Consider the following 16,795-nt stretch of genomic DNA (forward strand, 5'->3'; position numbering starts at 1 on the left):
AAACGCCATTTACTATATTCTGTTTTTCTCGCTACACGTTTTTAACTTGTATCCAAAACCAGTCCATTTAGAAACGTGAAAGATTTTCACTTTTTGCTGTAATGGGCATTTGATGAAGGACTTGCGTAAGTCAAAGTAAGTACAATGGTTAAAATGAGCTTGGTGTTATCCGCCACTTATTCACTGTTTTGTCTATCTGCTTCTTTAACAGACCATCAAAACTGGGCTCACCATGGTTGGAAAAGTGGTAACGCAGCTGACGGGCACATCGCCATCTGGAGTGGCAGAAGAAGAAATCTTGGCACACACCAATAGCCGACGCAGCCCTTTGGTTCCTGGAATTGTCACGGTTATTGATACTGAGATGGTCGGAGAAGGACAGGTAAGAACATTGCTCAGAGGAACAAAAATAACCCCCACCCCAAAAAAAAACACCCCAAACCCAATCCTTGTGTTGTGGTCCGCCAGCAGCCTGTGGAGCTGGCAGCAGAGTCGGACAGTGAGGAGGCTGGGGAGGACAACGGGTCAGTCCTGGAATCCGGGGAAGGCTTGGACGAGGGCTCTGCATCGGAGGCAGAGATGGGGCCAGCGTCATCTGGGAGCGATGCACGGTCTCCGGAGCCTCCAGAGATGGACAGCAGAGAGGAAGAGGAACAGGAGGAGCCCGTTCCTAGTGTATGCATGCGAAGAGTTGCCAGAAGGCAAGAGCAGCTGAAGAAAAAAGGACGACTCAGGAGTAAGGCCAGGAGATGATTGGCCCCTCCCATAAGGCTTAAAAGAGCAGCAACAGCTCTTGGGCTTTTTGTAAGAAAGCAACATTGCTGGATTCTTGCCAAGAAAAGCCTTTGGCAGGGTGCCAAAGAAGACAAAGGTTTGTGATAAGGCCGAAGGACTTTTTCTGAAGGACTTTGTTTTGGACTTAATTTGGACTAAGCTGAGAATGAAGTAATTCTCAGCTGTTCTAATAAAATATGTTTGTTTAGGGCCGATCGTGTCTGGTAAAAACTACTTGGGCCTAGGTCACAACACCTTACATTAGTCATAAAAATTGGAAGTTTTTCTCTTTGGGGAAATCTCTTTTTGCGTCTAAGACACCTCGCCATGGCCAAATTGCCACGGCTAACTACTTTCAGTGGAAATAATCTTGAAGAAACAGTAATGGATACCATTGATCACCTTGCGTGGTATTGTCCTGCAGCGAGATATCCTCCCTAGATTGGCCGCAATGAGATGGCCGGGGTGAATTGGTTGCAGCAAAATGGCTATGGCGAGTTGGCCTTGAGGAGTTATCCCATTCCATCTCTTTTTCAATGATTTGTTTTTCTCTAGAAGCTGGCGCTGGTAATCCTCGATTGACAACGGCTTATTTAGTGACCATTTGAAGTTACAACGGCACTGAAAAAAAGTGACCTATGGCTTTTTTTACACTTACGACCGTTTGCAGCATCCCCACATGTTCACATGATCCAAATTTAGACCCTTGGTATCTGGGATGTGTTTAGGACGGTTGCATTGTCCCGGGGTCTTTTATGATCTCCTGACAAACGAAGTCAGCCGGGAAGCCAGATTCACTTAACAACCGTTATTCCTAATTGGACAACCGCAAGCGATTCGCTTAACAACTGTGGCAAGAAGTAGAATAGAATGGAATAGAATTCTTTATTGGCCAGGACTGGCTTAGTTTTTTAGATTTTAAATTTAGAGGGGTTTTTAAATTGATTTTAATATTTATATTTTTATTTTTAATTAATTGGGCATTAGAATAAGTTTTTTAATGATTATTTTAATTTGTATATTGATGTTTTATATGTCTGTGAACCGCCCTGAGTCCTTTGGGAGATACGGCGGTATATAAATTCAAACAATAAATAAATAAAAAATAAATAAATAAATAAGTGTGATTGGACACACAAGGGATTTTTTTTTAAAATTTACATTTATATCCCGCCCTTCTCCGAAGACTCAGGGCGGCTTACAGTGTATAAGGCAATAGTCTCATTCTATTTGTATATTTACAAAGTCAAGTTATTGCCCCCCCCAACAATCTGGGTCCTCAATTTGTCTTGGTGCATACGCTCTCAGTGTACATAAAAGATACATTCAGAATAGAATAGAATGGAATGGAATGGAATGGAATGGAATGGAATGGAATAGAATAGAATAGAATAGAATAGAATAGAATAGAATAGAATAGAATTTTTTATTGGCCAAGTGTGATTGGACACACAAGGGATTTGTCTTGGTGCAGATGCTCTCAGTGTACATAAAAGGAAAGATACCTTCATCAAGGTACAACATTTACAACCCTTAATGATAGTCATAGGCTACAATTAAGCAATCAGGAAACAATATCAGTATAAATCGTAAGGATATAAGCAACAAAGTTACACTCATAAGTGGAAGGAGATGGGTGATGGGAACGATGAGAAGATTAATAGTAGTGCAGACTTAGTAACTAGTTTGACAGTGTTGAGGGAATTATTTGTTTAGCAGAGTGATGGCCTTCGGGAAAAAACTGTTCTTGTGTCTAGTTGTTCTGGTGTGCAGTGCTCTATAGCGTCGTTTTGAGGGTAGGAGTTGAAACAGTTTATGTCCAGGATGTGATGGATCTGTAAATATTTTCTTTTTTTTTTTTCAAACACTTTATTAAACTTTTATTACATTAAAAACATAAAAAATTATATCACTCTCTGTAAATATTTCCACAGCCCTCTTTTTGACTCGTGCAATATATAGGGCCTCAATGAAGGCAGGTGGTAGCCAGGGTTTTTTCTGCAGTTCTAATTATCCTCTGAAGTCTGTGTCTGTCTTGTTGGGTTGCAGAACCAAGGGTCGTAAAATGAGGCAAAACTCACTTAACAGCTGTCTCGCTTAGCAATGGAAATTTGGGGCTCGATTGTGGTTGTAAGTCGAGGACTACCTGCCTTTTTGATCCCAAACTTGATTGACTTGGATTACTTCTCTTTTGAGGAATCTCTTTTTCTGTGATTTGTTGAAGTTGGTACCTCGGAAGATTTAGAATTTCAAGGGTAATGAAATGTGCCACGGCGGCCAATTCTTGAGAAACGATCTGCGGGCCGTGTGGCCTTTAGTGGTGGATCGGTGGTTCGGCCAGGCAGCTGGTCCTCTTCTTGAAACCCCCCAAAGTCATTTGAAAACAATTGCGGTGAAGGCTGGAACGAGCACAGAGGGCTGTCATCAAATCCCATCATCCTGGAGGAGTTCTTCCTCTCAATGGAATTGTGATTCTATTGTTATGCACACTAGAGCAGAGGTGTCAAATTCAATTTCATTGAGGGCCCCATCAGGGTTGTGTTTGATTTCAGGAGGGGGCTAGGATGGGCATGGCCAGCTTGATGTCACTCATGTTGAGGGGGGCGCCTTTGGAGGCCCAACACTCTCTGCCAGTGAAAACGGGCTCCCGAGCTCCCTTTTCGGCTGCCACGGCCTCCTGGAACCCTCTGCCAGTGGAAACGGAGCTCGGGAGTGCCGCCTGGGGCCCTTTTCTCTGGCAGAGGCATCGCGGGCCAGTCCTTTGCTGTTTGCAGGGCAGCCCCGGGGGCCAGATCTAAGCACCCTGCGGGCCGGATCAGGCCCCCAGGCTTTGAGATTGACACCCATGCCCTAGAACAGGGGTCTGCAAACTTTTTTTTAAGACTTGTGGACTTCTGGGAGTTGAAGTCCACAAGTCTTAAAAGAGCCAAGTTTGCAGACCCCTGCCCTAGGAAGAATTTGACAAAAGTTAAATTTGCTCAGATATGAGACCTGCCATTTCCCCCCCCTTGGCATTCCTTGTCGGATATGCCTGGATTCTAAGGTCCTTGGCTGTGTCTTAACTGACACTCGTGTGGGATTGATTTATGGTAGTGGAAGTGCTAATTGGGAACGGAAGGAAGCCAGCTTGCGTAAGGCTGAGCAGGACTTGCCGAGATGATATTTTTCACGATGCCGGGGTGTGCACGTGTGTGTGAAATGTCACTCTCGATCGTCTTTGCACTTGCCCGACCTTGAAGTTGATGGGGAGTGACATGGTTATGGTCTGATGGCAGAGAAGAATCTGTAATATGTGGGACCCCTGAGTCTAGTACAATGGCTGAAAAATGAGGAATTGTTTCCATCTAAACGGGCCTCCTTATCGAAGTCTGGCTTATTAGTATAAACCCAGCAAGAGTATGGAGTAGTTTAGTCCAGGGGTCTGCAAACTTGGCTCTTCTAAGACTTGTGGACTTCAACTCCCAGAGTTCCTCAGCCAGCAAAGTCCACAAGTCTTAAAGTTGCCAAGGTTGGAGACGCCTGGTTTAGTCAATGAACTTGAGACATGGCATCATCACTCTAAAATGGGGAAGGGGAAATAACCCTGGTCCCTTTACAACCTGTGGTCTTCAACAGGAATATTGCATCCAGTTTTGGTCGCCACGATGTAAAAAAGATGTTGAGATTCTAGAAAGAGTGCAGAGAAGAGCAACAAAGATGATTAGGGGACTGGAGGCTAAAACATATGAAGAACGGTTGCAGGAACTCGGTATGTCTAGTTTAATGAAAAGAAGGACTGGGGGTGACATGATAGCAGTCTTCCAATATCTCAGGGGCTGCCCCAAAGAAGAGGGAGTCAAGCTATCCTCCAAAGCACCTGAAGGCAGGACAAGAAGCAATGGGTGGAAACTAATCAAGGAGAGAAGCAACTTAGACCTACGGGGAAATTTCCTGACAGAACAATTAAATCAGTGGAACAACTTGCCTGCAGAAGTTGTGGGTGCTCCAACACTGGAAGTTTTTAAGATGAGATTGGACAACCATTTGTCTGAAGTGGTGTAGAGTTTCCTACCTAAGCAGAGGGTTGGACTAGAAGACCCCCAAGGTCCCTTCCAACTCTGTTATTCTATTCTATTCTATTCTATTCTATTCTATTCTATTCTATTCTATTCTATTCTATTCTATTCTATTCTATTCTATTCTATTCTATTCTATTCTTTCTAATTAACAGGCTTATGATCGTAAAGGGGCCATGCAGGTAGTCCTCGACTTACAAGCATGTTTAGTGACAGTTTGAAATTAAAACTGGACTGAAAAAAGTGATTTAGGACTATTTTGGATACTTATGACAGTTGCAGCATCTAACTTAACAACTGTGGGAAGAAGGTCATAAATTAGGGCAAAACTCACTCTATAACTCTCACTTAGCAACAGAAACCGGGGACGCGGTGGCTCAGAGGCTAGGATGTTGAGCCTGTCAATTGAAAGGTCGGCAGCTCAGCGGTTCGAATCCCTAGTGCTGCCGTGTAACAGGGTGAGCTCCCGTTACTTGTCCCAGCTTCTGCCAATCTAGCAGTTTCAAAAGCACATAAAAATGCAAGTAGAAAAATAGGGACCACCTTTGGTGGGAAGGTAACAGCGTTCCGTGCGCCTTTGGTGTTGAGTCATGCCGCCCACATGACCAGCGGAGACGTCTTCGGACAGCTCTGGCTCTTCAGCTTTGAAACGGAGATGAGCACCGCCCCCTAGAGTCAGGAACAATTAGCACATATGTGCGAGGGGAAACTTTACCTTAGCAACAGAAATTTTGAATTCACCCATGGCCGTAAATCAAGGACTACCTGCAGTTGTCCACCCCGATCTAAAACTGCATCTACTTCTCCCATAGCAAGATTTCATTTGAGAATTCTCTCCCATCTCGTTTCTATACATTGCCTAATGTATGTGAGATCGTATTTTCCATGAATTTAAACATGACTGAGAAAAGGACAATGTCTCAGTTATCTCAGTGCAGTTGAAAGAAATCTTGACTCTATGTAGCCTACATAATCAGGGATGGGACTGAAAAAATTTAGCACCGGTTCGCTGCCCGGTTGCTGAGAGGGCATGGCCCTGGGGGCGTGGCCTACTTAGCCTCCTGTACCACAGCGGGGGAGGGGGGGCATTTTCACCCTCCCCAGGCTCCAGAGGCTTTCCTCAAGCCTCCAGGAAGGCGAAAGCGGACTCCCCTGGGCTCTGGAGGCCGGAAACAGGACCGTTTCCAAACTTTTTGAACTTCTGGGTGGCCCGTTTTTTTTTGCCCTCCCAGAATTTCTGTGTGGGTGCTGCGCTTACCTTGCATCCAAAACGGCCTGCGTGGAGACTCCTGGGAGGGGCAGAATGGGGTGGGCGAAGTCAGCCAGTCCTTTCAACTACCGGTTCGGCAAAATAGGTTAAAAATTAAACATCTGGTTCGCGTGAACCGGTCCGAACCGGCTGAATCCCACCCCTGTACCTAATGTCCCTTCTGCCTGGGCTATCGGAAAGAGTGACAGAAGCTGACTGAATGTCATCTTGCCGGTTTCCATGCCGAAGGGATCTCAAGAGCTTGTTGGTCTTCTGGTTTCTCATCCAGCACTTTTTACCGCTTTGGTAAATTGGATTTCAGTTTCTTAAGGACTGGGCTTGAAGAAATAAACCTACTCAATTGACCTTCAAAGACTCGACTCTGCCGTAATGAAAGATAACGTGGAGCCCCAGAGGAGCGAAACTCTGCCTATTTCATTTAAGATTTTACAAGCTTCATTTATTTTAGAATAAGGTCCATTCAAGGTTTTACGATACTTTCCTGGAAAATACACTCTTGCCTTTTCTATATAATACCAGAAAGGGAGGAAAAAGGGAGAATGAAAATCCTGCTTCATAAATTTCTCATGAAGCTGTTTTTTTAATGCAATCATTATTTCTGACGTTCGGTGTCTGCTCCCAGACTCCTCTTGCAAATAGCTTGACTAATAAAATGATTTATCGTAGGTTTTTAAGTTGCTTTATATATGATTTAGAGGATTTTTTTTTGCCTTTAATGAAGTTGGCCTCTGATCTTCGTAGTAATCATGAGCTGGCCTGCTTAATGGATACGATGAAAAACTGGTTTCTTTTGTGTATATGTGCCTGTGTGTAAAAATGATGGCTCTTGAGTTATTTAAGTAAGCTCTAAAGACTTTTTTTTTTGTTTCCCTCTCTGAACTCCTGAAACATCATAGAACAACTGCAAGTAGAAGAATAAATTTAATTCCTGGCTTTTCTCGCTGCTGGGCTTTGGGGATTGGGAGTTCTGGAATTAACAGAGCAGAACAGAATAACAGAGTTGGAAGGGACCTTGAAGGTCTTCCAGCCCAACCCGCTGCTCAAGCAGGAGACTCTATACCACTTCAGACAAATGGTTATCCAATCTCTTCTTGAAAACCTCCAATGTCGGAGCCACCCACATGATCCACTGATCAATTATTCTAACTGTCACTTTCTTGCTTGGAAACAACTTCTTGGATGAAAAGCGAAACATTTTCAAAGGAAAAAAACAACAACCCAAAGTCCAGTTGCCTTTTGGAAAAAAAGCACCTTTGAGATTGCTTATATACCCTAGACCAGGGGTCGGCAACCTTAAACACTCAAAGACCCACAAAGGTCCTAACCGGAAGCCCCCCGTTCAATTCTGGAGCCAACTGGAAGTCTGGTTCCCCCACCATAGAGTCTCTTCCTAGCACGGCGTCCTTTTTCCTCTGCTGACCGGAAGTCTGGTTCCCCCACCATAGAGTCTCCTCCTAGTGAGGCATCCTTTTTCCACTTATCTGTCCTAACCGAAAGCCCTATCGATTGTGGAGCCGACCAGCAACAGGGAGCCAAAGCAGAGGGATGGAAGACCCACATGCGGCTCCAGAGCCACAGGTTGCTGACCCCCCCCCTGCCCTAGACTCTAGGGCCTATAGGGAGAGCAGGCAGAGCGGTGGTGTGTGCAGGGACACAATGAAAAGCCCCATAGAAAACTGCTTTGGACTAATGGAATCATTTTTGAAAAATTGCATGAGATTATTGCCAGCAGTTTTATTGGGGCTATATTATATTATCATCTTCTGGCACAAAATTAGGGTTGTAGCCAGCGGTGGGTTTCATATTATGTTACTATCAGTCTGCACATGTCCTTTGCTCGTGCACTAGCCTTCTGCGTATGCACCAGGCTTCAAAAATGTGCCTATATAGGACGGCATAGAGCCAGGGCAAGTGGGCGGGCCCACCTGCGATTTCTGCTACAGGTTCGGGCGAACCTGTCCAAACCAGCTGAATGCCACCTCTGGTTGTAGCTCTCCGAGACCATCTATAAAAAAATGTTGGCTCTTTTGATGTTCGACCACCACAATGCTCACTTTTGAGTCCTGCCCCTGGCAGAACCAATGAATTGGCTCCCCGCAGAAAGCGAATAAAATTCTCCCGATTGCGTTCATTTTCTCTCTCCTAATAAAGAGAGGATAGATAAAAATGTGTGCGGATCTCTTAAGGGGGCCGTAGGACCGTAAAAGGTTTCATTCCTTCTCAAAAGTTCTCCTTTTATAGAAAGGTTATCCTATTGTAGCTGCTCGGTAAGGAAGACTTCTTCGTGCTTGCTCAAATATGGTTGTATGAAAATGGGCGTTTGCTCTTTTCCCGGGATTTCAGCGTGTTCAGGAGGCAGCTCTTCAGTGGAGTGAAGTCACGGCCATTTCTTTTGTTCAATGGGTTTGAGGTGTCCTTGGAGGTTTGCCTTAAATTCCTTGGCATGGAGACTAAGAACAGTGAATAAATGGCCTTGAAAAGCACAGTTTGCTCATCAGACGGGTCCTTCAGATCAAGAGTTAACTAGAGGGGACAATTGGGAATGGATTTTAGAGTAGGTTTAACGTTTATAGATTTGTAGCTGATAATCCAAGGAATGGAGTGGGCAAAGATGTTAAGACTTTGGAAAGGGTGCAGAGAAGGGCAACAAAGAGGATTAGGGGACTGGAGGCTAAAACATATGAAGAACGGTTGCAGGAACTCGGTATGTCTAGTTTAATAAAAAGAAGGACTAGGGGAGACATGATAGCAGTCTTCCAATATCTCAGGGGTTGCCACAAAGAAGAGGGAGTCAAGCTATTCTCCAAAGCACCTGAGGGTAGAACAAGAAGCAACGGGTGGAAACTAATCAAGGAAAGAAGCAACATAGAACTAAGGAGAAATTTCCTGACAGTTAGAACAATTAATCAGTGGAACGACTTGCCTCCAGAAGTTGTAAATGCTTCAACACTGGAAATTTTTAAGAAAATGTTGGAGAACCATTTGTCTGAAATGGTGTAGGGTTTCCTGCCTAAGCAGGGGGTTGGACTAGAAGACCTCCAAGGTCCCTTCCAACTCTGATATTCTATTCTATTCTATTCTATTCTATTCTATTCTATTCTATTCTATTCTATTCTATTCTATCTCTTATACAGGTAGTCCTCTACGTATGGCCACAATTGAGCCTGAAACGGTTGTAAAGTGAGCTTCCGACAAGCAAAGTCAATGGGGAAAGCAAGATTCCCTTACCAGCTGTGTGATTCACTTAACAACTGCAGTGATTCACTTAACAACCATGGCAAGAAAACGTCCCCCAAATGATTCCTCCGTCCCCAAAAAAAGGCAACTGGAGTTTTTTGCTTTTGTTTTTTTAAAACGGTTCACTTCTCATCCAAGAAGCTTCTTCAGTTCTAACCATCCGGTGGGGAATGGAAGGATTTATGTTCTTTTTCAGTCTTTCCATTCTTCCTTTCCCCCACCAGTCATTTTGAACCGGAGAAGCTTCTTGGATGAGAAGCAAAAAGTTTTCGAAGAAAAAAAGAGCAAGGAAGTCCAGTTGCCGTTTGGAAAAAAGCATCTTTTGGACAGCCGTGACTTGGATGATTGAGAATTTCCAGAGACATGGCAAAAAAAAAAAGATGTAAAATTGGGCACGACTCACTTAATAGCCTTAGGAATGGAAATTCTTCTCCCAAATGTTCTTGTAAATTGAAGACTACTTAGTTTTCAATTTTCTCGACATTGGATTGGAATGGAATAGAATAAAGAATGGAATGGAATAGAATGGAATAGAATAGAATAGAATGGAATAGAATAGAATAAAATAGAAAATATGGAATGGAATAGAATGGAACGGAACGGAACAGAATAGAGAATGGAATGGAATGGAATGGAATGGAATAGAATAGAATAGAATAGAATAGAATAGAATAGAATAGAATAGAATAGAATAGAATAGAAAATATGGAATGGAATGGAATAGAATAGAATAGAATAGAATAGAATAGAATAGAATAGAATAGAATAGAATAGAATAGAAAATATGGAATGGAATGGAATGGAATGGAATGGAATGGAATGGAATGGAATAGAATAGAATAAAATAGAAAATATGGAATGGAATAGAATGGAACGGAACGGAACGGAACAGAATAGAGAATGGAATGGAATGGAATAGAATAGAATAGAATAGAATAGAATAGAATAGAATAGAATAGAATAGAATAGAAAATATGGAATGGAATGGAATAGAATAGAATAGAATAGAATAGAAAAGAAAATATGGAATGGAATGGAATGGAATAGAATAGAATAGAATAGAATAGAATAGAAAATATGGAATGGAATGGAATGGAATGGAATGGAATGGAATGGAATAGAATAGAATAGAATAGAATAGAATAGAATAGAATAGAATAGAATAGAATAGAATAGAAAATATGGAATGGAATGGAACGGAACGGAATAGAGAATGGAATGGAATAGAATAGAATAGAATAGAATAGAAAATATGGAATGGAATGGAATGGAATGGAACGGAACGGAACGGAACAGAATAGAGAATGGAATGGAATAAAATAGAATAGAATAGAATAGAAAAGAATAGAATAGAAAATATGGAATGGAATGGAATGGAACGGAATGGAACAGAACAGAATAGAGAATGAAATGGAATGGAATAGAGGATAGGGTAGGGTAGGGTAGGGTTGGAAGGGACCGTGGAGGTCATCCAGTCCAACCCCCTGATCAATCAGGAAACCCTATACCATTTCATACAAATGGTTGTCCAGTCTCCTCTTAAAAATCTCCAGTGATGGAGCACCCACAACTTCTGGAGGCAAGCGGTTCCACTGATTAATTTTTTTTTTGCATTTATATCCCGCCCTTCTCTGAAGACTCAGGGCGGCTTACACTATGTCAAGCAATTTGTTCTCACTGTTAAGAAATTTCTACTTAGTTCTAGCTTGCTTCTCTCCTTGATTAGTTTCCATCCAAGCCAATTTTTGGATCATATTATAATTACGTTGGTAGCCTCAGATCTTCGGAGATTCCTTTATTTTATTTATTTTATTCATTTATTTACATTTATATCCTGCCCTTCTCCGAAGACTCAGGGCGGCTTACAGTGTATAAGGCAATAGTCTCATTCTATTTGTATATTTACAAAGTCAACTTATTGCCCCCCCCAACAATCTGGGTCCTCATTTTACCTACCTTATAAAGGATGGAAGGCTGAGTCAACCTTGGGCCGGGCTTGAACCTGCAGTAATTGCAGGCAGCTGTGTTCTAATAACAGGCTTCTTACAGCCTGAGCTACCACGGCCCCTTGCTGGTGAATGTAGGCTGAACAACTATGTTAACCTTACTACACCTAGCATAGTTACTAAATATATTGTCTATTAAGGAAGGTCCCATCTCTGAGCTTAAGAGAGAAATGTGGGCTGTTGGCTCTCTTTTCTTCTTTGCAAGACTGTTTCAAGCTACTAACTTTTGTGATCAGTTCGGTAAATCGTGTTTTAGTCTTTCTTACTCTCACACTAATCTTGAGAAGGAGGAGATTTGTGGACGATAAGTCTGAAAATTTATGTTCAGGATTAACATCCATTTAGTCTGAAATGCGGACTAAATTGATGTTAATCATATTATCTACACTTAGGATTGTAGGCAAAATGGAAGACCAAAGATTTGGCTCTGATTTGTTCAAAGGAAAATATATCTGTGTTAATTTAATTAGATTTTGAAGTGGTGTTTTTGAATGTAGCAGTTGTTTGCATAGTAATTTCATAGTTTTTTCTTTTTTCTTGTTTTGGAGAACTCTAGCTTTTTTTTTTCCTGTTTAAAAAGGGCTGAGTTATTAAATTATGTTCATATTTGAAAGCTGGATAAAAATAATTACTGAGAAGCTCAAACAACTCTGTGGTCAAACCAAATACATTAGTAAGATTTGTGAACATGTTTCAATGGCCTTTTAATGAAGTGTTAGCAATTTTTTTTCATTTAAAAATAATGATGGTTTCTTTGGAGTCATTGATTAGCTAAAATGAGTAAAAATAAATATATACTCTCCTCCCCCTCTCAGATTTTTAAATACATAAACTTTTACTGACTGGAGTTACATTTTTGCTTGATCCTTTAATTTATTTTCTCTTCATTAATTCATTAGGTGGGGGGGACCACCCAGAATTTGTCTGAAATAACTGCCTTTTTAAAAAACCTTTGCTTAGCTGTAAACCTGCCAAGTCTACTATATCGCTGATTATTTATAATATAAGTGTTTGCACACACACAAGGAAAGGCAAAGGACTGAAAAAAAACCCATATGAATTCAAGAGGCGATTCATACATAGACTTAACCGATGCATTCTGGTATTCAAATTTTACTCTAGTGTAGCAATTTTATCAATCAATTAATTAATCAATCAATCATCCAGACTTGGTGCACATATTCTATTATCCACAGGCAGAACTGACATGAAACTGCAGAAAAAATAATTGCTACCAACTTGCCTTCCATTGAGGACCTGTATACTGCACGAATCAAGAAGAGGGCCGTGAAAATATTTGCAGATCCCTCGCATCCTGGACATAAACTGTTTCAACTCCTACCCTCAAAACGACGCTATAGAGCACTGCACACCAGAACAACTAGACACAAGAACAGTTTTTTCCCGAAGGCCATCACTCTGCTAAACAAATAATTCCCTCAACACTGTCAGACTATTTACTGAATCTGCACTACTATTAATTGTTTCATAGTTCCCATCACCAATCTCTTTCCACTTATGACTGTATGACTATAACTTGTTGCTGGCAATCCTTATGATTTATATTGATATATTGATCATCAATTGTGTTGTAAATGTTGTACCTTCATGAAGGTATCTTTTCTTTTATGTACACTGAGAGCATATGCACCAAGACAAATTCCTTGTGTGTCCAATCACACTTGGCCAATAAAATTCTATTCTATTCTATTCTATTCTATGAAAGGGCTATAAAGCGCTACAAGCCTTCGCCCCAATACAAGTAGTTCTTAACTTACGACCAAATTTATGTTGGCAAGTGAGATATTTGTTATGTGAGCTTTGCCCCAGTTTTACAACTTTTCTTATCGCAATGGTTAAGTGAATCCATGTGGTTGTTAAATAAGCAACACGGTTGTTAAGTGAATCTGGCTTTGCTTGTCAGAAGGTCCCAAAAGGGGATCCTGTGACCCTCGGGACACTGCAACCGTCATAAACTTGAACCAGTTTGCCAGTCATCTGAATTTTGATCATGTGACCATGGGAATGCTACAATGGTTGTAAAAGTAGTATACAGGACTACCTGTACAGGTAAACTACCTGTACAGGTAATCCTCGACTTACAACCATTTGTTTGGTGGCCATTTGAATTTACAACCGCATTGAAAAAAGCGACTTATGACCGTTTTTCACACTTACGACCGTTGCAGCATCCCCATGGTCACGCGATCAAAATTTGCTTGCTCGGCAACTGGCACGTATTTATTATTGTACTGTCCTGGGGTCACATGATCACCATTCATAACCTTCCCAGCTGACTTCCGACAAGCAAAGACAGCGGGAGGGAAGCCAGATTCACTTAATGACCGCATGATTCGTTTAACCGCCGCAAACAAATGTGGCAAAAAAAGGTCATAAAACGGGGCAAAACTCCCTGCTGTAGAATATCCCCCACTTTCCTGGTGTCAGTCCTGGAAGCCATCTTTTACTTTGGATCTTCCGGGCTGCCATATTTAATGCTGTGGGAAACTGGGAGGGGGGATTGTAGGGAGTTGGGGAGATATCTAGCCATAATAACTTTCCTTTCTCTGAGAGTCAAGGACATCCTGTCCTGCACCTGGAAGGGTGTTACTGGGAGGCATCATCTCCAGTTGGGATGGTGCTTCGATTGGACCACGTGATGGATGTGTGGGTGCAGGGTGAAGGGATTTGGACTTTCTTTTGGGTGGGGTAAAACCTGGAAGCTTTCAGATTCGGGTTTTCCCAGACGTGCCAATATGACATTTCTCATAAATTGGAACTTTGAGGAAATTCAAGCCTCGGAATCTTCTATTGTTGGGGGTGTTACCTGGAGTCCAGACACCTGGAGGTGAGGCTGGCCCCCACTCTCCTGGCCTTCGAAAAGGGGTTAACATATGCTCTGTGGCCTTGCTTGAGGCATGAAGAGGAGCACACAGCTGTGGGGCTGGTTAGCACCTTGAGAGCCAGCGGTGAAACCCACTTACCTTCGCTCCCGGTTTGGGAATGGGAGTGCGTGGGAGCTAGCGCACACGTCTTTTGCACATCTGCAGAGGGTCAAAAATGGGATGTTATGACGGGGCGGAGCCTCCCGCCACGGGTGTACCATTCTGTGTAGATCCGGCCCGATTTCGCCATTGTTGAGAGTCCTCTCTTTGCCTTTTTAATCCATTTTAAACTGAGTTTAATCATCCTTGCCTCCTGTTAAATTTTAAATTTTCTCAATTTTAAACTTTCATGTGCTGTTTTTCTTTTTCTTTTAACTTTTTATTGTACAGCACCCGAGAGTCCCTCTCTGAGGGAGATGGCCCGTTTAAAAAAACGTGGAAATCAAAAACAAAAATCATGAGTTAGAATTGAATTTAGAGGCCCTAGAAACTTCCCCAGATGGGCTTCTCCAAATTCGGGAGAAAATATATACTTGCGAGATACTTTGAAAGTTTTAAAAAAAGAGATGCAGTATGGTACTTTAATTCCTTTCATATTGTACTATTCACCACATGAATGCGGTAGCTCAGGGGCTAAGATGCTGAGCTTGTCAATCAAAAGGTCGGCAGGTCAGCGGTTCGAATCCCTAGTGCTGCCGTGTAACGGGTGGGGCTCCCGTGACTTGTCCCAGCTTCTGCCAACCTAGCAGTTTCGAAAGCACGTAAAAACTGCAAGTAGAAAAAATAGGGACCACCTTTGGCGGGAAGGTAACAGCGTTCCGTGCGCCTTTGGCGTTGAGTCATGCTGGCCACATGACCACGGAGACGTCTTCGTACAGCGCTGGCTCTTCGGCTTTGAAACGGAGTTGAGCACCGCCCCCTTGAGTCGGCAACAACTAGCACATATGTGCGAGGGGAACCTTTACCATTTTGTACCTTACTTTACCATTTTGTAAAGCAGCCGGGAGCAATTCAGAGCATCGAAATAGTAGATTTCTCTTTAAAATTGACTGGAATTCATTAAAAATGCAGTTTTCATTTTGTTGTGAAGATTGAACTTTGGAAGGACAGCATCCTAAATGGAGATTTGTAGATCAAGTCTTGATACTCCCCGTGTAAACTCTCCCTTTTTTTTTTTTTTTTTTTAATGTTGCTTTGTGACACCGAAGGCTGAGAATCTGTTAGGGAGGAAGAGAGCGACAGATTGTACCAGTATTTAATTTCCATTTGGTTAAGAATCGATTTTAAAAAGCCACAGCCAGCAAAGATGGCCTATCAAATATCAAGAATCTATGAGCAGAGCCACCCTTTGGGCCTCAGGCCAATCACTTAACAGACAAACGACCTTCCGACAATAAAACATCAACCTACCAATGTCGGCTTTTATTGGCTGTTTATTTATGATTACGCTCTTTTCACAGATACAATAGCTGACTGCCCTGGCCATTGACTTCCTCCCAAGCCATCAAGATCAGGGAAAGTGACAGACTCACTTTTACACCCTGCTAGTGAGGCCACACTTGCATCCTGTTCTGGTCACCACAATACAAAAAAAAGAAAAAAAAGATGTTGAGTCTCTGGAACTGGAGGGGTCAAAATCAAGGCCCACCGGCCAGAGATGGCTCGCGAGGTGCTTAGATCTGGCCCGCAACAGGGGTGGGTTCTACTTACCTTTAGAGCACTGCACACCAGAACAATTAGACACAAGAACAGTTTTTCCCTGAAGGCCATCACTCTGCTAAACAAATAATTCCCTCAACACTGTCAGACTATTTACTGAATCTGCACTACTATTAATCGTTTCATAGTTCCCATCACCAATCTCTTTCCACTTATGACTGTATGACTATAACTTGTTGCTGGCAATCCTTATGATTTATATTGATATATTGACCATCAATTGTGTTGTAAATGTTGTACCTTGATGAACATATCTTTTCTTTTATGTACACTGAGAGCATATGCACCAAGACAAATTCCTTGTGTGTCCAATCACACTTGGCCAATAAAATTCTATTCTATTCTATTCTATTCTTTACTACCGGTTCGTAACGGGAGCAGAAATGCGGGCGTCTGCCTATGCGCAGAAGCTTCTGCACGTGCACAGATCGGCCACGATGACGCAAGATTAGGTTTACAACTCTTAATGCCTTTTTGGCAATGTTGTTACGGTGGGCTTTGGCAGCTAGATCATTAGATATGAATATTCCAAGGTCCTTTTTAGGGGTGCTTTTATGTGTGTCAGGGTGTGTGTTGTAAGTTACCCTTTATTGTGATTATAGATCTTGCAAAAATAATTGTATCACTGTGTTGAGCTGGATGGATGCGTCTTTTCCTGTTAGCCAGCCTAACGTTGGCCAAAAATATCATGTCTAATTTGAGGGAGGCTTAAGAAAAAACCCCCCGTAATATTAGATTTCTGGATTAGCTATAAACCATTAAGACAACTAGTTCAATGAATATTTATAACCTCAATGAATACTTGGTTTAATCAACAATATCACAGCTGTCTCGGTGGTCCATTAGATT

At 42.2% G+C, this 16,795-nt stretch overlaps 1 protein-coding gene across 7 annotated transcripts in view; it reads left to right on the forward strand.

Moving 5' to 3' along the window:
- BCAS3 (BCAS3 microtubule associated cell migration factor) overlaps positions 1-16,795 on the forward strand; it is an 846,545-nt gene that overhangs the window by 155,376 nt on the left and 674,374 nt on the right. For all 7 annotated transcript variants that reach the window (XM_058164101.1, XM_058164100.1, XM_058164098.1 and 4 more), the window contains one exon: positions 212-382. In XM_058164101.1, the coding sequence (XP_058020084.1) occupies positions 212-382 (171 nt within the window). The remainder of the gene's footprint in view (positions 1-211; positions 383-16,795) is intronic.

This window comes from Ahaetulla prasina, chromosome 1 (assembly GCF_028640845.1).
Source record: "Ahaetulla prasina isolate Xishuangbanna chromosome 1, ASM2864084v1, whole genome shotgun sequence".
In the NCBI taxonomy this organism is placed as follows: Eukaryota; Metazoa; Chordata; class Lepidosauria; order Squamata; family Colubridae; genus Ahaetulla; species Ahaetulla prasina.